Source organism: Scatophagus argus, chromosome 8 (assembly GCF_020382885.2).
Source record: "Scatophagus argus isolate fScaArg1 chromosome 8, fScaArg1.pri, whole genome shotgun sequence".
Lineage (NCBI taxonomy): Eukaryota > Metazoa > Chordata > Actinopteri > Scatophagidae > Scatophagus > Scatophagus argus.
In genome coordinates, this window is record NC_058500.1 from 3,472,565 (window position 1) to 3,497,206 (window position 24,642).

General features: G+C 41.1%; 2 protein-coding genes across 3 annotated transcripts in view; both read right to left on the minus strand.

Moving 5' to 3' along the window:
• LOC124063182 (probable phospholipid-transporting ATPase IIA) overlaps positions 1 to 11,933 on the minus strand; it is a 31,707-nt gene extending 19,774 nt beyond the window's left edge. Inside the window, exons 1-9 of the mRNA XM_046396572.1 lie at positions 11,803 to 11,933; positions 10,111 to 10,255; positions 7,354 to 7,467; positions 6,601 to 6,709; positions 4,924 to 4,982; positions 3,908 to 3,959; positions 2,709 to 2,803; positions 993 to 1,073; positions 291 to 366 (exon numbers count right to left, since the gene is read on the minus strand). Coding sequence (XP_046252528.1) covers positions 291 to 366; positions 993 to 1,073; positions 2,709 to 2,803; positions 3,908 to 3,959; positions 4,924 to 4,982; positions 6,601 to 6,709; positions 7,354 to 7,467; positions 10,111 to 10,255; positions 11,803 to 11,870 — 799 coding nt within the window. The 5' untranslated portion in view covers positions 11,871 to 11,933. The remainder of the gene's footprint in view (positions 1 to 290; positions 367 to 992; positions 1,074 to 2,708; positions 2,804 to 3,907; positions 3,960 to 4,923; positions 4,983 to 6,600; positions 6,710 to 7,353; positions 7,468 to 10,110; positions 10,256 to 11,802) is intronic.
• A 1,037-nt stretch (positions 11,934 to 12,970) lies between these two features.
• sall4 (spalt-like transcription factor 4) lies at positions 12,971 to 20,436 on the minus strand. 2 transcript variants are annotated; one of them, XM_046397377.1, is made up of 4 exons: positions 20,237 to 20,436; positions 15,490 to 17,931; positions 15,104 to 15,408; positions 12,971 to 14,985 (listed from the first exon to the last, which is right to left on the minus strand). In XM_046397377.1, exons 1-4 carry the CDS (start codon positions 20,301 to 20,303, stop codon positions 14,551 to 14,553), a joined length of 3,249 nt encoding a protein of 1,082 aa, XP_046253333.1. In that variant the 5' UTR covers positions 20,304 to 20,436; the 3' UTR covers positions 12,971 to 14,550. The 2 variants fall into 2 exon arrangements, with proteins under 2 accessions (XP_046253333.1, XP_046253334.1); XM_046397378.1 differs by having other exon boundaries at positions 15,104 to 15,405; positions 20,237 to 20,435.
• Positions 20,437 to 24,642: the final 4,206 nt, after the last annotated feature.

Below are 24,642 nucleotides of genomic sequence, written 5' to 3' on the forward strand. Positions count from 1 at the left end.
TTGACATTAACAGACTTTTTTTCAAATGAAGAATGTCATTTGGAATAAAGGATGTAAATATCTTATTGCTTAATGGTTAACATATGACAGGGTGGGTGAAAAGAAGCACACCTTCTTGCCATTATGTTGGGCTGCCCCTGAGCTATTTATAAATGAGCAAGATGTCGTTGTTGTGATCAAAGCGATTCTTCAGCACAACTCTGTGCCCTAAGAGCAAAATTTTGGTCCTGGTTACGTTGCAGGTATTATCTGCCTCATCGACAAATCTGCACCATTAGCCATATATTTACCAGAGGCAACAACGGTGCTGGCCCACAGAGTGTTCTCAATGCTGAGACTTTCGTTAACTGGAGGATCCCCATCTTCCTGTAACAGTTGAAACAACAAATACTCAAAATGATGAAAGAAGACAGAAACCTGTCAAATAGTTGCTATCGTTTTAGATGGAGGTTTTGTAAACAGAAAACAGTGTCCCAGTAATCCTAAAGTCCTTTTCAGACATGGCATACTGTTGGATTTTGTCACTCAGACATTCAGGCATCTTTTAGGTTAATTTGTCTTAATTTGTCAGTCAGGACATTTATGCAATTTGAGCCACATTATGTGATACTGTGCATGAGGGATGATCACCCCTGCTTCTAACGGTGGATGAACTAATACATTTCTAATCAATTTCATAATTTAAGGCCCTCAGACAGCTAATTCTGCTGCCTGTTTTATGATATCCAACACAAGCATTAAGTGTAATTTGGTTAAGTTGGGCAGGTCCCAGTAAGTTGGGACTGTTGGTCAAATTACTGCTGTGAACAGTAGTCTTTAAGTTTGTCTGACAGCCTTCAGCTCTGACTTTTTCCGAGTTCAAAGCATTACAAAGCCTGACCCAGCAAGATTTTGATCATTACTTTTACTTAAAAGAGACTCAGACACATGTCCAGACATGAGACTGACATCCTCACATTAACATTAAAGGGGTCAGTGACATAAGCACTCACCCTGGTGAAAGTTCCAATAAAGTTGTGGATATCGATGTTTGGTTCTTCGGCGTACACGTACGATCTGATCTGTAGAAGGTCCTGGGAGACATCAGAAACATGATTTAGGATCACACACAGCAAAAAATGGCCTGAGTAATGATTAATGATCGAGAAGTAGAGAAGAACAAGCAAAGCTTGGTCTAACTCACCTTCAAACATCAAAGATTATGTAACTATCTCAGATAAAACATCTCTTATTTGGACAACAAATTAGTTTGTATTATCATTTACAGTCTATATAGGAGCAGTGTTTGCTCACTGTTTTGCATTTCACATTGCTGAAGCTTTGCCTAGAGGCTAACATTAGTAGACAAACTGCTAGGACACAAATACAAAAATAAATATTTCCAGAGTTGTTTGACAAATATGACGGTTATTTTATTTTGACTGTGTTGCAGATCCTGAGGCACATATTTTCTCTACAAAAACAACCTGTCACCACGGGCTTGGAGAGCAAAAGTAGGAGTTAGGCTCACAGCTGCAACCGACAATCACTATTATCAATACATATGCTGATTATCGTCTCCATTAATGAACAGATCATTTGGTCTATAAAATGCTGGAAAACAGTGAAAGATGCCGGTCATCATTTCCCAGAGCACAAAACAACATCAAATATAAAACCCAAAGATATTTCATTTACTCTCACAGATGATCAAGAAACCCCTCAAATATGCATGTTGCATTCAGATTTGATGGTCTGAATCAGTAACTACTTGTTTCAGTTTCAGCCATCAGCTTCACAAGAGCAACCAACACATCAGCCTTTTGCTAAATACTAAATAACACACCAGCTACTTAACAAAGGTGTGCGAAATCTGTTTATTTATTAATTTATTGGTCAGGAATATTGTCCACACTGTTCTCTCGTCAGCAAAATGTCAATATTTAGTCTGGTTACAATCAAACATAAAATGTTACTGAAAATGACCGAATGAAAAAATTACTGAAAAACAAAATTTGAAAATATTTTAAGTCATATTTAACTGTATGACTGCAATAATTAATCATTTTAATAATTAAATGAAATTATGAAGGTTATGATTATGATGATTTTTAGACATTTTATAGACTAAATGATTACTCAGTTAATCAACAAAAAGAATAAGCACATTAACAGATAATGAAAATGACTGTCAGTCCCAGCTTGTCGCTTGCCGACAATGTGAAATAACAATATCAAAATGAATATTTGCTTTTAAAATCCCAATCCCAATGACAGAACCCTGATAGACCCCTTGAGATGTACGGGCCTCAGGTGAACTTTGACACTCTGACCAGGCCACCGTGCACTCGATTTGACTGACTTTTTACACAAAATATGTCCTTTTCCAAGCACTTTTTACTGCATATTAATTGTGTATATATTATATTTTTTACTTTTTTTTTTCCTCTTTTAAAGAATATTGTCGGTAATTCCTGCTGTGCTTGAGCCATTGTACCGAAATTTCATTTGCGATGAAAATCCAAATGACAAATAAAGAAAGTCTAAGACTAAGTCTAAATTTGGGTCACTTCTCGGTACTAATCAAAGACTCATTTCTGTGGGACCACAGACGACGCGATTACTCACACATTCATCAAAACACAAGGCACAGCAACGGCATAAAACGCAGCGTTCAACATACAGTTTTCCTACTTGCTACCTCTCTTCATCTCTACTTCATGACTCACAGCAGCAGTCGGCAGCCTCTGTGTGCAGGCCACTGGGAGGCGTAGTTTCCAGTCCGTCTCTCCATCCAGCTGGTCAGTCCGCACGAAACAGGAGCCTGGGAAAGAGAGGACAAGAGCTGTCACTGATGCCAGGTGGGAAGTCCTTCACCCCTAGGGGGCAACAACAGATAGGCTTTCAGATACAAGAGGGACATCACAAATCTCTGTTGTTGAAGATAGCACAGATCACTGCAGTTATAATTTTTTTCAGAAAGACACTGAAGGCTACTGTCAACGGTCTCTGGTTTCTGATCAAATCTGTTCAAACACACGTCTGCTCTCAAGTTCCCAGTTTAAACACACACACACACATTTCATATGCGGTCACAAGTGAACATCGGCAACTTCTGTGAATGGGACAAAGCTGTGTTTTACTGTTGGGAGAGAAGTGCAGGCGTCCACCAAAGACCACCACCCCCACCACTCTGACCTGCATGCGTCATCCTGTCCAAAGCTCCCAATCCTGGCCTAGGCTCTTCATAATTGACCTAATGGCCTCCACATGGAAGAGAGATAACCAAAGCACTATTTCCAGTAAAACAAAGCTGTTGTTTTTCTTCCCCCAACAGGAAGACGCAACAACAACAAGCACCAAGCTTCTCTGGCAGAGAAGCACTTGGGTTTCTGAAAGCTGGACATAAAACATCTCCTTGAGAGGACATTGCTGACTTGGAAGCTGCTATTTTGAATGGACTTGTGTATTTTGTTTATGTGCAAATAAACAATGCAACGCAATTCCCTAAGTTTGTGTCATCACCGACACTGAATCTTGTCCTGATCCATATTTGATTATTCAGATGAGGCATCTTCCTCTGGCGGCTCCTGTTTTGTCTTTGCATTTGATTTTTGTGTGTCCCTCGATTTTCCTTTTCATTATCTTCTCATTTGAAAAACAAAATTAGTCATAGATGAAGATGAACAGAGAGCAATGTTTTGTCATCAGTACCCATCTCACCATTATGTGGAGCAGGCCCTCTCCACCACACCACGCTTTGAGCGATAGGTTAGTACTGGACCCAATTACAATTTAGACATTGTAGGACTTCCTGCCCTGGCTCAGGGCTAATCCCTGCACCTCAGCGCCTTTTTAAACAAAGTCATTTCCAGCCAGGCAGCCAGCCTGTTGTGGAGATCTGGATGAATGACCAGCAGATGTTTACCATTTCTTTCAGAGGTCCTTAAAAAGATCATGTCAGCAGGAACACGCTGGTTCTACAAAGAAAGACAGAAAAGAAAAACATGACTTCAACATCACATCCTGCTCCTGCACTTCTCCTCCTCCCTCCTCTGCTCTTTAACTGCAGAAAGGCAAGACTTTTAGCTTTTCATGTGCCACATTACCAACAGTCAGTCAGTCAAAATAATAAGCCCTCCAGCAAATCATCCTGTCGTGGCCTCAACGGGACCCTGACCAGGTTTTACGCTCTGCCTGACCTGGTCCCTCTGACTACACTAGACAAATTCACCGTTCAGTTCATCTGGACAGCTTCCCAAAAACTGAACGCTGCATGGGTTATTGTTAAGTGATGGATACTCTAACAGAGATGTGTCATTGCTCTTCAAAAAAATTCCAACGTTTTCTTTTTGTTAGCTACTGGTTTCACCTCTGCTGATGAGCTCACATTTCTGAATTGTAACCCACATAACTCTAACTCACTCAGTCATATTAGTGAAATGCGTAGGACAACATGTGTGACCTTTCCTTCAGCTGCGTTGAAATGAGCTGGAAACTGAAGACAGGACTCTTGTCTCATATTTCATGGACAAAGACCTCAGAGAATCTCCTCAGTCCACGAGAAGAGCCACGCAACAGATTCCCCTGGAAACTCAAACTAACGTAGCAATTTTTTACAAAGCTACAAAATGGGATTTAAAGATGAAAAAAATGGTTTGGAAAAAAAAAAAAAACAGTCCACAATTGAATTTGCATTTAAGATCCAATTAAAGGCATTTTAGGTTTGTGGCTGTTGGGTTTGCATTGAGTTTGACAGGCTGAGGCTCAGAATTGATCACAAGATTACAAAATCTTTACTAACTCCTTTCACCGCAGTCACCGGTCGAGCGCAGAAGATTAACAGCCCCTCCCCCGTCATTATTCGCTGTCATATAAATGGTAACGTGACAGACTAAAAAGTTTAACTATTCACAGGTGTGCATGAAAAAATCTTTAACAAACCTTTTCCACAATTATGAGATCTCCAACTTGAATACCGCTGCTTTTAACCTTCACTGTGCCTGAAATACACAACACATGTTAAAGTTAATGCAGTGTTTGAGAACTCTTATATTAAATATCTGAAATTCAAAATCACCAAACAATGTACTTGAAAATTTCAATAAATATGTTCCATTTAACAGATTTTTAAGCATTAATCAAACCAACGCTCCAACAGATCTTTAATAAAATAAACACAACACATACAAAATTCTGTCCTGTGTTTATTTTAAATCCAATATGACTTCAAAACACTAACATCTTCTCTGGGTGAACTGTTGTCCTGCTTGCCTCATCAGTCACCCTTGTGATTTTGGGAGGGCAATTTTCCTTGCAGATTTGAAAGAATGCTGGGGGAGTTGAGCCTTTTCAGTCATTTCATTTGCAATGAACAGGCAAAATTGTTTGGAAGAGATCACTGACCCCTGACCTCTGCCGTGACCTCTGGGCTTTGCATATGTAAGACATTAAAGCACATTAATATTGCTATGCATTAGGGTTCAAGGGACTTCACATGAGTGCTCTGCTGCGCCAAAGCAAACACATATTGCAGATTATTTTACAGAAGAAAAGGGACACACACAGCAGCTACACCTCTCAGAACAAAATGTGTCAAAATATTTTGAAGCTTAGAACAGAGCAAGGAAGTGTTTTTATGTCAGCATCTCATGAACATCTGTTGTTAAGAACCGATTAATTCATTAGTTAATTGAAATATTGTCTATTTTGGTAATTAATTAATCTCTCAAAAATTCCAGAAGTTCACTGGTTCCGGCTGCAAACATAATAACTTCAGATGGTTTCTTCCTGTACTAGAAAACAACACACAAAGTTCTGACATCATAAAGTTTCCATAAACCGCAAGATATGCACAGGGGCCGCTATCATGGAGGCAACCAGTCATTGTGTTTATGGGTAAAACAAGCTGCCACATCAAAGGGGCAAAGTGATGGAAACCACAAGAGGTCTCCTGCTTTTTATTGCTGGTAGCACTTTATACTAAGGCCTCTTATGTACACTTTTACATCTCTGCTTTGAATTACCCACCATTTCCCCTAGCCCCAATAAGTTTTAATAGGACCCACCTCCTACAGTTAATAGACGCCGATGCTGAGGAATAAGCAACACGGTTCAGATATCAGCACAGACAAAACATAACCAGTGTTGTCCAGGGGCCTCATTACAGAAACTTCCTAAGTCTGAAATCCTGGCTTATCTCAATTTAGGATGACATTTAGGATTTTCGGTATTACAGAAAAATGCTTCCTAACTGCACATAAAAATCTTGCCCTGTCTGAAGCATGTCCTGAGGAAGAAATCCATGGACACAATTAATACCTGCAACTAACTAAGCTAAAACTGAATGCCCAGCTTTTCTTGTCCATTATAGCAAACTGGCCAGTCAGTGATGAGTGTTGTGCACATCTAAACACAGATATAAGCATGACTGGATGGCTGCCGATTGAAACAGAGTTAACAGTTCCCGTTAGGAGCTCTGAGATATGACAGGACGCAGACATGAGTTTAGGAACTGCTTCTGTAATGGGAAGACAGGATTTTTCCTATCTGTGAAAGTGAAGTTAGGACAAGCAGTGAGGATGTTTTTGTGCAATGAGCCCCCAGATGTCTAATTCGTACCTCTTGTTGAAAGTTTGCTGTAAATCTGAGAGTTCACTTCTTTGTCTCGAAGGTAGCACCTTATTTCTTCAACTGCCTCTCTCATGATGGTAATAATCAAAACAAGACCCTGGAGAGGGAAAAGCCAAAAATGAGGAAAAACAATCTTCTCCACAGTAGCGAATAACAAACAACCTTTTCATATTGGAGCGCTGTGGCAACTGTTTGTGGGAAATACCTGAACATTTCCAACAAAAAAATACAAAGATGCATTGAGGAATGAAGTCTGAGGACATTTATTCCACTATGCACCTTATCTTATATGTTTTGCACAGTTCACACTATTCAACTCATGTTTTGGGTAGTAATCTGTTCACGTCTGTATTACGCTGCAGTTTTTAGTCTCTTGTTTTAATTACACACAGTCAATCTGGTCGACCTGCTTTCTTTGCACTTTACTGTACTTTATGTAGCACATGTTAGTTTATTTAGTATATGTTTAATCTTATTATGCAAACCTCTCCTACTAACAGTTAGGCCTTGTTCGTTTCAGAATTCCAGAATTCCTTATCTATCCCCGAGGGGAAATTCTTTTACTTTACTTTTTCACTAACCTACACTGCTGTAATGTGCTACTGGATGCCTGAATTTCCCTCGGGATCAATAAAGTATCTATCTATCTATCTATCTATTGGAGCACAAATTAAGTGTGAAAAATGCAACTGATTGACCAGGACGGTAAACAGTGATGGGGAACCAAGCTTTGTCACATACCAAAGGGACCCAGTAGGTGTAGAGCGCACCCAACCGTAGCTCCTTGACAAACTGAGAGCAGGACAGCAGCAAAAAGTACAAGTTGAGGAAGTACTTGAACTGATTGAACAGCACCTGTGAACACCAAACAAAGAGGAACAGAGTGAAGATTTGTTGGATAGCAAGTTGTTGTATGACGTTTGTGTGTGTCTGTCATTTACTGCTAGACTCTGTTCTTCTCTTAGGGCACAACTGATAACTGATTTTGACAGAAAACGTGTGAAACGCCATCTGCCTCCATCTGTCACTGCACTGTTTTGATCAGACGATAAGAAGTCATCGGAGCTACTATAAACATAAATTGAGAAAATGAATACGTGTGAGAGCTTTGACAGTGTTTCCTCTAAGCTGCTCTTTCAGAGAATACAGTTCTGTTGACAGAACTACACTCCCAGAAAACATATAAAACTGAAAAAGTAGAAGTGGGTGATAAAGTACTTTATGACTCTATATGTAATCCTCTATCATGATACAGAAATTTACCACAATTAGTTCATCCGCTACTCAGCTGACAATCCAAAATGCTAAATTCACTGGTTATTGATTATTATGTGAACATTTGCTGTTTTTTAGGTATAAAAAATATACAAACAAAGTGAGGACTTTGAGCCTGTTGGTAGCACAAAACAAGCAATTTGAAGATTGGGACTTTAGGAAATTGCATTGGGTGTTTTTTCACTGCATTCTCAGACGTTTAACAGAACAAATAATTGATTGATTTACTGAAACTGATAATCATAACATGGGCAATTTTCTGCAAACCCCAAAAAGTCTGGATAAAATCTTGTGAAATAAAAAGCTGATTAATTAAAACTCTTTCTTAAACTGATGCAAACATGCAACTGAATATAAGCAGTAAGGCAAAATCTCTGATATTTCACCCACCCCTACTGAAAAGTAAAATGTTTTCAATCAATTTTTAACCAGTTTTAACCCAGGAATCTTTTGACTAATCTAAAGGATTATGAGGATTAGAATATGCATTTTATAGCACATTCAGTGGTTTTTCCCTTCACTAGCGTCATTCTTAAATTTAACACTCATGCAACAGCTTTGCTCAATTTCATTACCACCAGTGTGCAATATTACTACTGAGGGAGAACTTGTGCCTTCACAATGTGGCTGTTTGTCGTTTCTTAAACTGCTGCAATGAGGAGAGCATCATGCACACCAACATCAAGACTTCAGTATGTTCTAGTGAGAAGAACTTCTTGACATGAACCAGAGTAAATAAAAAGCATTTGCAATGCAAAAGGGCTTTGCTCTTCTCTTCTGTTTTCCAAACAAATTTGAGCTACTTTCAATGTCTGACTTCATATACAAAAAAAGGCAGAAGATCTTAAGGCAACTGTATGTCTGGAAAACAAATGCATATGTAAATCAGGACGGGGCAAATGTGAGGGTCAAAAACACAAGGCTTAGTTACTGCGGTGCATGCAATCACAAACATCTGGTGCTATGAGTCTAAGTAGCTGTTTGTCCAAATGTGGTTAAAACTATTTAACGCCATCTTCATTTCAAAATGAGACACTATTTCACATTTTATGAATGACTAATGATCTTATATTGCCACCATGTGACCTGAAGAAGGTCATCAATATTTAAATGAAAAACAAAGGCTCAGGGTGTTACATTCCTATCACGGCACAAACAGCATCCCTCTGAACGCTCAGACACACAGAGGCTGGTTACATTTTTACTTTTATGAATTATACTAGAGGGCATTTTCAGACAGATGCACAGAGTTTTTATGTAGTCAACTGGGATTAGGCTGATTATTATTATTACAAGACGACAGTATTCTACACTAAAGGAATACGAGCCTAAAAACAAATATTATTGACATCTGAAGCACACATATGATGTAGAAATGAGACAACCCGTCAGTGTGACAACGCAGAGAGGACGCTTAGCCCTCCTGACACCTTGACCAATCAGAGACCCTCTCCACAGCTTCAGTGAGAAAAGCAGTGATTACCAGAAACAGCAGGAAGTAGAGATGCAATCAGTGAGGAGAGGGAAGAGGAGGGTGTGTGAGGAAGAAGCACTATGTTGGTTCAAATCCGTCTCTTTACCGTTCAAAATAAAAACCGATGTGTATCATTTTTAGTGATGTTTACACACGTTAGCTTTTCCTTCTCAGCAGTCATAGTGAAGTAACACAGAAGAGATGTTTGTTTATCTCCAAAGGCAAAGTTTATTCTTATTTAAATGATAATCCCATTCAGTTTCCAGCAGCTGTGGAAACTGCTTTGTGTGAGCAAACAATTTTTTCCAATAAACACATATATATAGTTTTAGGGGCTGGTAAAAGCCCCTTAAGGTGAGTGCTTTCTGTGTTTTTCTGTTTCACGTTGTTGTAAACTGAATATGTTTGGGCTTCACAAAGTTTTAATGGGAATCATTCTTTCCTGACTATTTATAGACTGAATCATTAATGTGGACACAACTGTCAGTTTAATTTAAAATGAAAATAGATGCTGACTTATTGCGATCCTTTAAAATAAGTCAAACACTAAAATGAGCTTGGTTGCCTTGACCACCCACATCATTAGAAGCCAACAGTAGAGGGGTAGATAAATAAGACGACGGGCAAGATGACCAGAGTCCAAAGATTATGATTTTTCAAATTGGAAAATCTGTCCCAGATAGAGGTGGCTGGTGGTTTTGGGGTAAAAGGGAGGGAGGGTGGAGGGGTGACCTTTGACTGTCACTAACCGCAGGCAGGAAGGTGAAGAAGTTGTACTTCTGGTTATTAATGACATTCCTGGGGTACCGCTGCTCCCTCTTTTCTGGGTGGCCGAGCCACACGGTGCGGGGACGGAAGTCACCCATGCCACAGCATCTCGACCACGGGCAGCACCTGAGGAGACGAGGAGGAAAAAGTGAACGAATTTTGCATTTAATCTAACCATGTCATCCACACACAAGTAACATGAAAAAAAATGAACCAAATATTTAGGGTTTACATAATTAATTTAGGCTGTTTCACTTTGAATGGAGATTCTGTAGTGTGCTGTATAACCTTGTGCTCTACTGTGGCACACTGTGGAGATAACTGCTCCTTCTGTAATGAATTTCCTCTCACGCCTCTTAGTTAATGTGTTGCTTATTGATACTACAAACCTACTGAACAAGACAGGGCTGAGCTAAATATCCATGGCCACAGAGTATGAAGAGATTACACCATACAAAATAAATATTAACTTCAAAGTGTGGCCGTTCCCTTCGATCTACCCAGACAAGACATTCTAACCTGTCAACTAAGATTCCAGTGGCCTTGTTATTAATAACTAAATGACTCTGTAAGTTATGAAACACAGATGATAAAAAAAACATATAGAAGTGACAAATGCCTCTATTAGATGTAGAGCAGTATAGTGTGCGACCGAACAGTGTTGCTATAAATCCTCCCTTCATGGAGGTCATAATGTGCAGTTTTTGCTGAAAGTGCTTGACAGAGCTGTTTTTCATTCAACTGCATGGTCATTATTTAAAAGTTGTATCTGACTGCGCTGTTAAAATGCATTGCATTACACTGAGGGGTGTTTCTGTTGTTTGCCTGCCCTCACTGATATCAGACTGAACTGAAAACTGAGAATTTATCGCAGGACTTGTGTTAGACTGCATTAATTTTAGCCAGGTGTACCTAATACAGTGGTAATTAAGTGTATAGCTAGCATGAGGGCGGACAGGAGGACTGGATCCAAAGATGGAGCAGGTTTGGCTACAGATCACACTGCTAACTACAGACGACAATGTCCACTGAGCACCTACCTTCAGTATATCCGCATTAGATTCATGATTATGACATTTAATTTCCAGATTTTTGCACAGTGTGTTTGTCACATGAGGTGACATCACCACGACATCCCGACCAGACTTTTGGCAGCATTTCATCGCCGTGTTTTGCCCTGTACCTGCTTCTTCACCATCGTTAATGTGGACTACTCCTTTATGCGCTCGTCAAAATAAGCTTACAAATAAATAATAAATAAATCGTATAGCCAGCATTTGAATTTAGGATACAGTTCTTTCAAGTCGAGGCCTACATTTATGCTCTTTGAGCTCTAGTCAACCTAGCAAATATTGACATGGGCGTCAAATGCACTTGCTGCGACTGCTCCCCGGAACGGGGATGTCTCTTGCTAGCTCTAGCTAACGTTAGCTTATTTGAAGCTACAGTGAATGGCCACATCATTTTTTATTGGTACACGCGTATCTATTAGCCGTTGTCGTTTCCCTAACAGCTATTTTCACCTTAAAACCCACCACGGTTTGGCTAGTTATTGAGACAAATGTCGACGCCCATTTAACGGCTGCACTTACATCGGCAGAAGCCCACAAGCGCACTACGTTAACAAATGGCTTCATATATTTTTTTGTCCCTGTACTGTACAACGTCCTTACCCATTTCTGTTTTTACTGTCGTGTCTTTTCAGCCGTCTCACGGGTTGCAGGGGGATATTATCGGTCATTCCTGCAGCTCCTAGCAGCGGGTACAGGCTGTTGGCAGTCCGCCGGGCAGGAGCGGTTCTGGGGCGGAGGCTTCCCAGCTGTCACTCACGTAGGACGGGTCTACAGCCAGCGGGATAACAATGCCGGGACGCACACTGATGCACCTTAGCACACTTATCTTAGCCATCAGCCATGACCTACACTTTACAGACAAAAAAGTATAGGGACAAGACATGACCATTACACCTAAAGGACCTTAGTTACATTGCATTCTAAATACATAAACGTTCATATAGAATCAGCGCCCCCCCGTATCGTGTTTTCATTTTATATTTCTGTATGTATGTATAAAGAACTACTGAAAGAACCAGTAATGTTCCATTTCTATAGTCAAATGTTGCAAACAATACAAAAAATGCTAATAAATAAATACTGAATGGATCTACATGAAGTGAGAGATTATGAAGGCCAGCAGTATACACATGATTACAAGTTTATATACACATCCATAAACAGCATGCAGAATTTCTCTGTATTATATTTGACAGTGACAGATGATACATGTAAAAAGTTGTATTTTAAATTTTGTTCAGAAAATTTGCAAGTTTGTTCTCAAGAAATGAGTCAACAAACACCTAACTTCAGCAATGACTGTGGTTGTATTTACTGAGGAGCTGCTGCATTGCAGTACAGGTGTTAGTTTCTTTGCTTATTTAATGTGCCGGCATTACTTGTCCTGTAATGTCCATTATAGTATTCTGTCAACACTGTGATAGGAAAGGCCACTGTATAGTTGGTCTAAAATGGATTGTGAACACACCTTTCTTCAGTTGTGGATGCAAATATTTCTTCCATTGAGGATGCAAAATGGCAAGACATTAATGTCTGCTGGTGGGTCACGAGAATGAAAAAGTACTTCACTTGAGACATGTGAAGGTGAATTAATGTAAATTAGGGATTTTATGTGCGTTCAAACTCGCCTGTGCTGTTAGCGTTGCATGTCACTGCAACATCATCAAAAGGTTTCCTCCCTACTGTATACCGTGAAGGACTTCTGTTCTCCAGTATAAACTCAAATTTGTCAGTGTTTTCAGTGGTGAAGTAATGACCGGAAAACAAATGTTGAAAAAGTCACCCTGATTTTATTTTTCAAAATCAGAAAACATTAGGTGAAGGAAACATTTGAAAAACAAGACATTTACATTGTAAACAGACCAAATTGGCTCAACATTACTTGAATTGTAGAGACAACTTGAAAGCAGTTTTGACACGGTTTGCTAAAGAAAGGCACAACTTGGCAAATGCATATCGATAAGGAATGTACAGCAGGGGCCTACAAAGTACTCTGACCATTCTGAGTTGTGTAAAGTGTCCAGTGATACATTCATAACTGTTCAACTCAGCAGGTTGAGAGTGAAAAAAATCTTATCGCATACTTGAGAATGTATCAGAAAATATACAGAGCAATGTACTGAGAGTAGGGGGATGGAGGACAACTAAAAATCGTAACGAGGTAGATCTTACCCCCTAAACTCAAGCATTTTGTGAAGTACAAATAAATTAATGATGCTACAAGCTGATAAGATAACCTAGAAAAAAAAGTCTGACAGTTACTCTAAATGGCCGTTTCAAACAAAATCTTGACAGGAAGAAAAAGTAAACAATTACTGATTTGCTCTTTCCCTGCTATCACAATAAAAGCAACATGAAATGTAACTATAAAATGTAACTGTAACAACCTGGGATAAAGTGCAGGCATGAGAACATTAAGCATATAAAAGCCTTCAGACCTCAGCCAACTAAATTTTACTGCAGATTTACATGTAGATGTATGTTTGGGGGCGAAAGGGGTGGGGAGGGGGGACTTTTGGAAACCAATGAAAATATGAAATACATGTAATGCTACATACTACAACACACTAATTTATCAGTCTAACAGCCTTCATAACAACCTTGTGGTGCAGTGAAAGACAACAGCAACATGTTAGGCACTTTGCAAAGGGTGCGAGTCCTTAACTATTATATCTTGGTACCAATGGAGCAACAATGAAAGCTTATTTCATGGCCTACATTATCCAAAACTGATGACTGGAACTGTTGCAACACAATGTAATATACAAGGCACTAGGCCGACCTGTCAATGTGATCAAGAGCCCCTTCAAAATGAGACATGCTAATGACATTCACCACTACAAAAATGTACAATGACATAAAACCTATGGCACACAATAGGAGGGAAAGTAGTCTTTATAGATACATACGGCTAACTACACCATTACTTCTGAACACTGAGACATGGTGTCCTTAAAAACGTTATGCCCTGAAACTTTTCCTATTAAAGTCAAAATCCTTCAAAAGTATCAAGGAGATGGTCTGAATTAAAGCAGTTTCAAGTAAGTTATACATTCAAATTTCTGATAGACAGCAAAACAAAAAAGAACTCACAGGAAAAAAAAAATACCCGCATATATATTTATATAAAATAAAACTACAGTAGTAATATCAAGTTCAACTAAAAATAAAAATTGAGAATCTTTCAGATCAGGAGGGAGAGGAACTGCAATGAAGTTACTGGAAAAAAATTCAAACAATCTACGCAGAATTCTACAAAGTTTCCTCTGAATATTGATTGTACCTCATTCAAAAAGGAGACATTCAGACACTGAGTTAATGTGACAAATTTACTGAAGGCTAAAAAGCCTAATTAACTGCGATTTTACCCTCCTCCATGAAATGTGGGAACTGGGATTTTGGCACACTCTCTGAGCTGTTCTTCTCAATTTCAGCCATAGTGGCAGGCAAGCCAGAGTGAGATCCATCCATCTTCATGAGGCCTCCGGTGGATCCAATTAGAGGACCGCCAGCAGGGCTCCCAGGGATTGGGATGCCACCACCCTGGATGACAGATATTTCATTGGTCTTCATGGTCAGGCCACCACTGAAGGCAGCAGCATACTGGTTCCACAGAGATGGGTCAAAGTTCACTTGAGGAGCACCCAGTTCTTTGGGGGCCTGCATGATTTCTGGCAACATCTTCGTCTCGGAGCTCATTGCCATCAGCGCCATGGGATTATCCAGAGACAGACGCTGGCCGCGCCGTGACGAGTTGTTCCACATGTGAGTGCCGATGTGCACCTAAAGACAGGACACAGGTACTTACAATCCCGTCACTGCTTCCTCCCCCCCCCAAATACACACTTAAAATGTACTAAAAATGGTCTATTCAGCGCTTTGGTAGACAAAGATGACTTGCCTTTAGATTTCCTTTGGTGGTGAAAGCTCTGCCACAGATGTTGCAGGCAAAAGGCTTCTCCCCTGTGTGAGTGCGCTCATGAATCTGCAAGGCACTGGCAGATGAGAAGTTCTTGCCACAGGTATTGCACACGTGCTGTTTGCTTGATCGTCGTGGTGCGGTGGAGATGGAGGGCATGGCCGTTCCCTGAGGCATATGGGAGCTGAACAAACCGTGAGGGCCCAGAGGATTTTCTGGAGGAATCTTCATCTCCAGACTGGCCAGGCTTGATGGTATCCTCATGAAAGGCATGTTACTAGGAACTGCTGGTACAAGGAGGTGGGAAATTAGATAAAGTCATTCAACATGAGAGTCTCTAAAACAGTTTCCTTAACTATTAAACTCACCATAGTCTCCGTTTGTGAATGGAATGCTGGGTTCCTCTTTAATTGCTCTGGGGGTGAAGCTGCTGGAAGCTGTGAGGTCGAGGGCTCCACCGGACTCTGTGCCACCTTGAGCACCACCATCAGACTCCGGTTTTGACATGCTGCGGGAAAATTCATCAACAGCAGACTCGGGGGACTTGCAACTACTCATGTTGTTTATTGGGGAAGAGGAGTGAAAGGACGTGGCCGAGTCAGAAATAGCAGGACTACGACCATTCTGATATTCCTGCTCTCTAGGAGCTGATGGGGATTCTTTGGAAGTTCCCTCACTTTCTGAAGCTGTGCTACTCTGTCGTTTCAGTGCAAGAGCAGAGGTGAGATTCTTCAAAACATCTAGGCTGGAAAACACAGCAGGGGCAACATGCTGCTGTGGTTGCTCTTCAGAAGCAGGCGGGAGAGAATCTGAGGTGTCATTTGACTTGTGGGAGTTCAGCTCTGGCTTGTGATCCTCAGTGCTAGCTTCAAAACCATTGGTGTCCATAGGCATCTCCTCTGGCAGAGATGAGTCCATTGCATCTACCGCTTCAAACTGGTTTTCTGGCATTGGTGTGTTGGGGATCTGACCACCCATGTGCATACGAATGTGTTGCTGCAGAACCACAGCATTGGTGAACTTCTTCTGGCAGATGGGACATGAGTGCTGCATTTTAAGAGGAGTGTTAGACCTGTGTACCCCATAATGGGCTTTAAGGTTACCCTTGGTGGAGAAGGCACGGCCACAGATTTTGCACTTGTAGGGCCTCTCTCCGGTGTGTGTGCGGTAATGCATTTTGAGTGAGCTCTGGCAACTGAGCACTCTATGGCAGATTACACACTCATTAGGGTCACTGGTCCTCTTTTCCAGGCCATCCACCATCTGCTGAAGCTTTGCAGTTCCAGAGCTTTGTTCTCCTGGCAGGGCACTACCATTCATATGATGCAGTGCCCCAAGCAGTTCTTTAGCATCCTTCTGAGTCGCATCCAGTCCAGCCTCATGGCCAAACACATTAGAGGAAACAGATGGGGAGCCATCACTTGTTGATGGTGAGGGTCGCTGAGAAAACGGGTTCTCTGCAAAGCTGTCAAAAGTCTTCAACCCTGGGTGGAAGCCAGGAGCAGGATGGCCTAGTATGGGCTTAATTTCAGTCAAATTTGAATCATCGATGGGCACCGACATGCCAAAGGGAATGCCACTGCTGGTGGGAATACTGTCAAGGTGCTCTGGCACAGGATGTGGGTTCATGCTGATGTTTGGGTACTTGTCTTTATGCCTTTGGAAATGCACTTTGAGGTTTCCTTTGGTTGTGAAGCGGTTTCCACAAATGTTACACTTAAAGGGCCTCTCACCGGTGTGAGAACGCAAGTGAATCTGGAGAGCACTGTCATTGCCAAAGGTCTTCCCGCAGTACTTACATTTGTGCTTGTACAATGAGTCGCCGTTCTTCGAGTCTGGTGGGAGGTTCAGCATCTTTGTCTTCACTTTTTTGGAAGACTCGGTCCCTGCTTGGATACCATTGAAGGTGCTAGGGAAACCCATGACACCTGGTGACTGTGGCAGTAGTGCTGGTAAACGGCTAGCCAGATCTGGAATGCCCTTTAAAATGTCTGTTTTAGAAGTCAATGAACCCAGTCCTCCAGGCAGAGAGGCTGGGATGCCAGTGGGAAGAGGTAGTTTACCTTGCTTCATCGCCTCCACAGAAAGGCTCTCGCTTCCGGTCCTTTTACCTATCAGTGCTGCAGCAGCAGACAGCTGTTGAGAGAGATGTGCACCAAGAGCTTTCAGAGGATCCATCACTGCCCCTACTGATGACTGGAGAGCCTGTGGAGTCATCATGGCTACTTGAATTCGAATCTGTTCTGTGAGCTGGATTTGCTGTAGCTGCTGTTGCTGAAGGCACACTAACTGTTCCAAGATCATTGGGATGGCCTGCAGGGATTCCTGGGATGAGGTCAGAGATTTATTACTTGAAGAATGTTGAGAGACAGCCACCTTAGTGTCTGCCATGGCTTCAAGAGTGACATTTGAATCTTGGAGCTTAGATAAGGGATGGAAAGTCATCTCGGGGCTTGCAGCCATATCTGCCGGATCCTGTTGTGCCAAATCCTCTGCATTCATGCTGGACTCTTCCTCCGTTCTTTCCAAGTGGTCTGTATTGATATTTGACAGGGAATGGCTGCTCGACTGGCTATCGTCGTGGTCACTCGTGAGGCCATCAGGAGAGCCTTGTGAATATTCCTCAGGGACTTCATTGCTATCTCCATCTTTCATGATGACCACTTGTTGACTCTTAGTGCAATTTTTCTCATGCTCAAGAAATTCTGCTTCATCAAAGAATTCGGCACAGCACCTGTTGCAGACTTTGGTCTCATCCATTCTGAACTTCTTCACTTCATTTCCAGTCTCGTCAGGATCTCGTAAAATCCCTGAAACAAGAGGATGCATGATATAAATGAATGCTCTTCAGTTATGACAAAATTTGACCAATTAACTTATTAGTTTAATTTTATTCTTATTGCCAACATTAAAGGCTATAAACCGCAAAAAAAAATCATCACAATTTCACAGTGCAATTGTTTGATTTTTTTTGATAAATTGATAATAGATAAAATAATCTAACTTCTGATGATAATGATAATCAGGATCAATCAAATAGCTTGGAAACAGATAAAGAACAAGTCCCCCATGTAATGTTTGATTGATGATTTTTTTCTATGACTTGATTGAGGCTTTAGTTTGTTTTATTTAATAATCTTGTTCCACCCCCACTAGGCACTGGGCTGCTGAATATGAATTTCACTATTGTCCACAGGACCAGCAGAGGGCAACCATCGACCCATGACATCATCCAGAACAATGTCTAGAAAGACAAAGAGCAATGAGCATTAAATCATCATTTCCGAAATATGCCACCAAGCCTTTGCTAAAAATCAAATCAGTTTCCACCAGTGTCGCATGTCAGATACAACTAAACTCCAGTGAGGTTCCATGGTAAGAAATTAACCTCTTAAACCAAATTAATACTGTGCAACGACAGGCTAAAACCCATCTCATGTTGATTAACTTCAAGCATTCATTTCCAAAGCCTGTGAAAGCCTGATAAGTGCTCCTGTGTGCATTTTAATTTGTCTGCTAACCAACAGGCCATTTCACAACTGGGTGTATTGTTAAATGCAAATGCCCCAGAGAAAGGGGGTGGACCACCTGTTTGCATTTGCCCGAGGAATCTGTTGGACTTGTTAATTGCTCACCAGGAGGTATTGAAGCTTCAATGTGTCACAAAAAAAAAAAAAAAGTTGCAAACTACATTACATACTGAGCTACGAGGAAGCATTAAGCAAGACTCCACCACTACGTGCCCTGTACGGTACTGGTGCTCTGATCTGAACATAACTGTGATATAGGAACGACACACATACGGAGAAAATATCCAACTACTCTTGGCTAATCGTCAAATAAAAGCTCTTACTTAATTTCTACTCGATGATGAAGTAAAATTAAGGAGGCAACGCTCCAGTTTACCACTTGACGGCGCATGACCTGTGTGCGATCACCTTTAGTGGGGTACATGACACGAGGTCAGACTAAACATTCAACTCAAGGGCCTTGTGTGCAACACAAACCCTAACCTTTGCGTAAAGGGAAGAGACAAATCAGAAGCCAGTGCGGCCCTACAAAGCGCCATGTTAGGAAAGTTTTCCAAGTTATAAAAGAAGGTGAGGTCCACGGCAGCGCTGGAGCCTGCTGCACGGGGGCAGCAACAAAACGCACCCCCACCCCAACCTCCACTAAAAGGCCACTGCTCCATCCCCCACCTCTACACATATGTACGAAAGGAAACAGTCATGCATTAAACTGGGGGATTTATTGCCTTTAGGTCAGCTTACCCAAGAGTCACATTTCACACTGATTTTGGGTACCTTTGCTTTATAAACACCCAATTTTGTCTCAAACTCACAACAGATTGCCCCCAGTAATGTTAAGAAAACATACGTTGTTACATTAGACAGAGAAACGTATCGAAGAAACTGATCATTACATTTACGCCACAATAAACAATAGAAACTGTAACAATGATTCAGCTAAAGAACTCAGTGATGTTTGTACCGCTTAAAGTGACGTGTCATGAACGGTGAGACCCGTTAGTTAATATCTGAATGAAATGGAAACATTTAAGACAAACTGACCACCCAAAGCAACTTCCCAAGTTAAAGTCTACAATAAAGGAAAACCACCAACAGGTAGCAACACGCGCTACAATGGATCCAAAACGTTTCAGGGGATTCACGGTTTCCTCCAGGAGAAATGAGCACCAGACGAGCCTAAAAAGCGATCGAGTTGGGATGAAATCAAGCCACTTGTTTGAACATCGAAACACACGTGAAAGGTTACAAATAATAAAAAGAGAGGATGCGACTCGGTCACTTCATCGTTTGACCTTCCTCATGAGACAAGCTTACAGTGTCGCGTTTTAAAACCACCCTCGGAGGACACCTGTATTGTGCTTAAATTTCATTCATATCATCGAGACGCCAACTCTGACTGCTGGTCAACTCAAACGGACAGCAACAGGTCAAAGTGCGACGGGAACAGTGTTAAAAGGCAGCCCCGAAACTCTGAGATAAACACGTCGATACCTCGCAGCATAGCATGGCGGGGGTGCTACATGTAGAAAGTTTTCTTTTCTTTTTTTGGGTGATCAACTCTCTCCCATCTTGCGCGTAAACTTACCGTTTCCTAACGAGGCAGGCTCGTCGGAGTCGATGTGCTGCGGCTTGGCTTGCTTACGCCTCGACATGGTGCAACCATCAGGAGCAAAGAGTTGCAAACAATTTTCCTCTCCTTCTTCAACAAATTCTTCAGGCTTGGAAAATTAGCCCCCCTCAAGTAGAAATGCGCATGTCAACGTAATTATTATTATCAATAATGCATTGCGATTTATCACGGTCCTCTGACAGCTGATTGGCTCCAGTCCAAGTGCTCACACATTATTCAAATGTGCTCCCCATTGATGAGCGGAGCGGAGCGGCAGGAGGGGGCGGGAGGAGCCCTGCTAGTGGACGGACTGCGGGATGGAGGCAGGCTTAATAACACCCAACTCATCGCTCGCTTTTTTCCCCTCCTTCATGAAAAAATACATACATAATAATGCAGCCGGTCAAAAGGCCAGTCAAACAATATCGTCTTAAAGCTCTGCTGGCACTTTAAACTCAAAACACTGTGTTACAATGACATGCCCGGATGCGTTTAAATAGTACGTTACGTTTCCACCGGGAGTGTTTTTTTAATTTGCATGCGTGTATGCGTTTTATCCTCTTACAGCATCACTGCAGTATATTTCTGATGTTCCTCTGGGCAAATGTGGTACATCTGCGTGTGTGAGGAGGAGTAAGTTTATGGGAATCTAATCATACTTGCAGAACATATACACATATACATATATGGGATCACTATGATGTTTTCATAATATTCCCTGAGGCATGTATAGATTTGTGACCATGAGATGATGGTATGATGTTTATTAGTAGTCAGGGTCGAAATGTTCATCTCAACTCTTCCAAATACAGCCAAAAGTTAGAGTGCAGTTTCAGTAATGGAGGGTACACAAACAGTAACTGTTTGCACATCGTTTTTATTTAGAACTGACCTCAGTGTTTATGGTGTTGGCTTCCAAAACGCGTTTCAGTCATCACAGAGAATAGTGCATGGATGCATGAAACGGATATGTGGCATGAGATACGTTTTAAAAGACAAGAAAAGAAAGCATATGTGCTGTTTTGTTTTATTCATGCTGATTATGAACATTCAGGCTAACACATGTGGGAGTAAACCTTTATACTGGAGGCTTTTGGGAGAGATTTTGCTGTAACAGACAACACCGTTTTTCACTCTTACAGATGACACCTCTGAGTGCTGTGAGAGATTTCGTCGGACAAAACGACAGATGTCATATTGGTGTGTTACTGTGGGACTTTGAGGCAGTTAAAAGCAAAGTTATGTTATGGAATGAAGGAGACGCAGGACTTGATGCTGTTGGCTCCGCTTCACAGTAACATCCACCTCGTGGGCAAAGCTGGTGTGACAGAAACATTCCAGCAAGTTTACTGCACATCACCGGAGACACTTTACACAAGTGGGAAAGCTTCATGAGTGCAGCGATCACCTCCTGTATACTCAGAGTGAACCCAGCAACAAAACAACTTGATGGATTATCAGCTGATCGATGCTGTTTTATCAGAAGCATAAAGAAATGAAGCACGAAGTATGAACTAAGCTCGTACAGGACAGGTAACTCGCCCTACCTGTAACTTTCTTCACGCAGAGAGGAATTCATTTTTGAAAGGTAACGTACCAGGTTGTGTGCAAATGACACTGAAGGTGCGGTTAAAATCTATTTTGGAGCCAAATTTATTTTACATGATTTGAGATGAGAAGAAGAGAGAAATAAATAATCCTCACAAGACATGATTGTTGACAGACGCCAAACTCCTCCTGTTAGAGGAGCCAAGAGCAGAATAAGAAGAGTGTGAGGCTTGTTAGGGGATTAAACTGTCCACAGATGCAGAGCAGACACAGAGAAAGCTTCCTTTGAATGCAGGAACAATTAGCCTGTGAGGCAGGGGATGGGAAGTTCATTCATGTTGCACCATTCATACATGAAACAGGAAACAAACCTTAAAAGACTGATTTGAGTTGGCTGTTTATACACCTCCAGAGGCAATTCAGATGTAAACGTGAAAACGTTAAAAACCAATAAAAGCAGCAAACTGCTTTTGCATTTGACCAAATCTTAATGATTAAGGGATTCGTTTTACCTTAAAGACAATAGGTTGACTACATACATGAAAAACTAATTCATACATTTGCTGCAGTGGCAGAACACAATGAATGTACTCAAATTTACTTTACTAAAGTATTTATTTTAATGCAACTTCATGCTTAAAGACTCCCTTACCTTTCAGAGGCAAATACTGCACCAATACTGTTCTAATGTTTTAGTTACTTTAGTGCAGTTTTTCATATCCTTACTGTCCAGTGAAACCCATGTATCTCCAAAAGTGGGAAATGTGAATGTTTGCGATAAACTGAAGGACGAAGTGTTCCTGTGAGGGTTGATGAAATTCTCCTGCTTCTTAAGCTCAATAAAATCCAAAATCTTCTTGATTGGGCTGCGATATGATCCGAAAACAGGACACATGGTCCTCATGGGACACTCACACTATCTTATGAAATGTGAAGCAGTGCTGTACATTCAACTACCCAACAGTACGTGAAATAGTTAAAGTAAGGAGTAAAATACAACATACACTTTGATACGGCAGTGACATTAACCCCAAAACATCAGATAACACAGGGAACTTTTTACTGCACAATGAGTACTTTTACTTTTCATTTGGCTCGCAGTACATACTTTTACTTGAGTAAGGTTTTGAATGCAGGGCTTTTACTCATTGTAGGAGTATTTTCACAATGTCTTATTAGTACTTTTAATAAAGTAAAGGGCTTTCTGAGTGCCACCACTGATTAGCTGACAGTTGCTACTGAATATGAAAGTTAATTTTATCATTCAAACGAGGTCCTGACGAGTGTCTGCTTTTAAACGAAATATAATCCACAAATCCTTTTTCCATTTGAGTCTAAAATGCATCAGCATGTGTTATATAATGCCACAGCTGATAAGTGTGAGACAAAGACAAGCCAATATATCCAGATAAACAAATGCTCTTTAAGGGGCTGACTGAAGGTGAAAAAGAGGGGAGTGCTGTCTAGACGCTTTATTGCCCCAATAAGAAACTATGCTTGAATACGCTGTTTCTTCTACGCTAAATCTAAACAAGTCAAACTGTGTGCAGTCGTAAAATTGCAGTTGCGGGAACCAGAGGAATATCAGCTACATGGCCGAGCCTTTTTGGAAATGAAATAACAAGACACAGGCAGGAAATGCGACACAACACGGCAGCAATGTGTAAGTTCACTTAGAGATCAAAATCACTTTTCAGTTGCTGAAAACAATAATTACGTGAGAGAACAGAAATCCATCTTGCTGCTCATGCTCGCTCTGTAAAAATCATTAAAGCATATAGATGGATGGATCCTTGGCTTTTTTCTCACCTTTTGTTAAAGGAATCACTCAGCCTTGCAGAAAGCATAACATACACTGTGTCCTTGGCAAGGTTGTGCATCTGACAATTGTGAATTTACGCCAGTCACAGGGCCAACAGGGCAGTTACCATTCAGTGAGTATTTTCTATATCCTGACCTTTTTCTGATTGTCTCTGGGGTTAACAAAAGCGACACGTTACGTTTCTCAGATGTGTCATTTGCTGAGCTTTACGACGACCTTGCAGTGGACAAACAATAACAGGCCAACACTTGCTGAGGAATTGTGAATTGAACATGTGTTTTTTAGGACTCAGTAAAAGATGAAAGGCTCCAACCAACTTGGGAAGGATGAGTTATTTCACATCAGGGTGACAGCCATTGTCAAAACAAACCCGTTTTTATGAATCTGATCTTGAAGTGAGCTAAACTAAAATAACCTGAAGTTCCTCTACAAGAGCTGTTTCACATTCATCTCTGTTACCTTAAATTAGACTTTGATCATTTTTTGGCAGTCGTTCGCCATGATAAATGTTGGCACTGTACAATTCTGTAAACCAGGGATTGTTTTTAACATTCATATATGCTGGAGTAAGTTTGATTTTTACATTGTGACAGTGCTGTGCGTAGGGTCTGCTTTGGTTTGGACACACAAAAAACAAAACACTTTTTGTTTTTTTTAGGGTTGGGAAATGATCGGGTTTTGCCTTTGAATTCTCGGTTTTGCTGGCAGAAACATGACTGGAGACTCGTCTGCTGTGTTGCTCAGGATATCTGCTTTTGATGGGACAAAGATGATTACAAAATGTCGTGAATGTTGCTAAAATGGCCTGGTTTGACCTGACACATCACGCCCGCGTGTCAGCTTGGAGTCCAGTAGTTCAGAGTTGGAGTTCCTGACTGCATCTTGTCTGAAAAAACGGTCGCCTACGGCAAATGGATGTTTGTATGGCAAGTCTCTGAGCTTCACGGGCAACTGCAGCAGCTGATTTAACAGGTTAGCACGCACAAAGAGATGGGAGGAGCAGGTTACAACA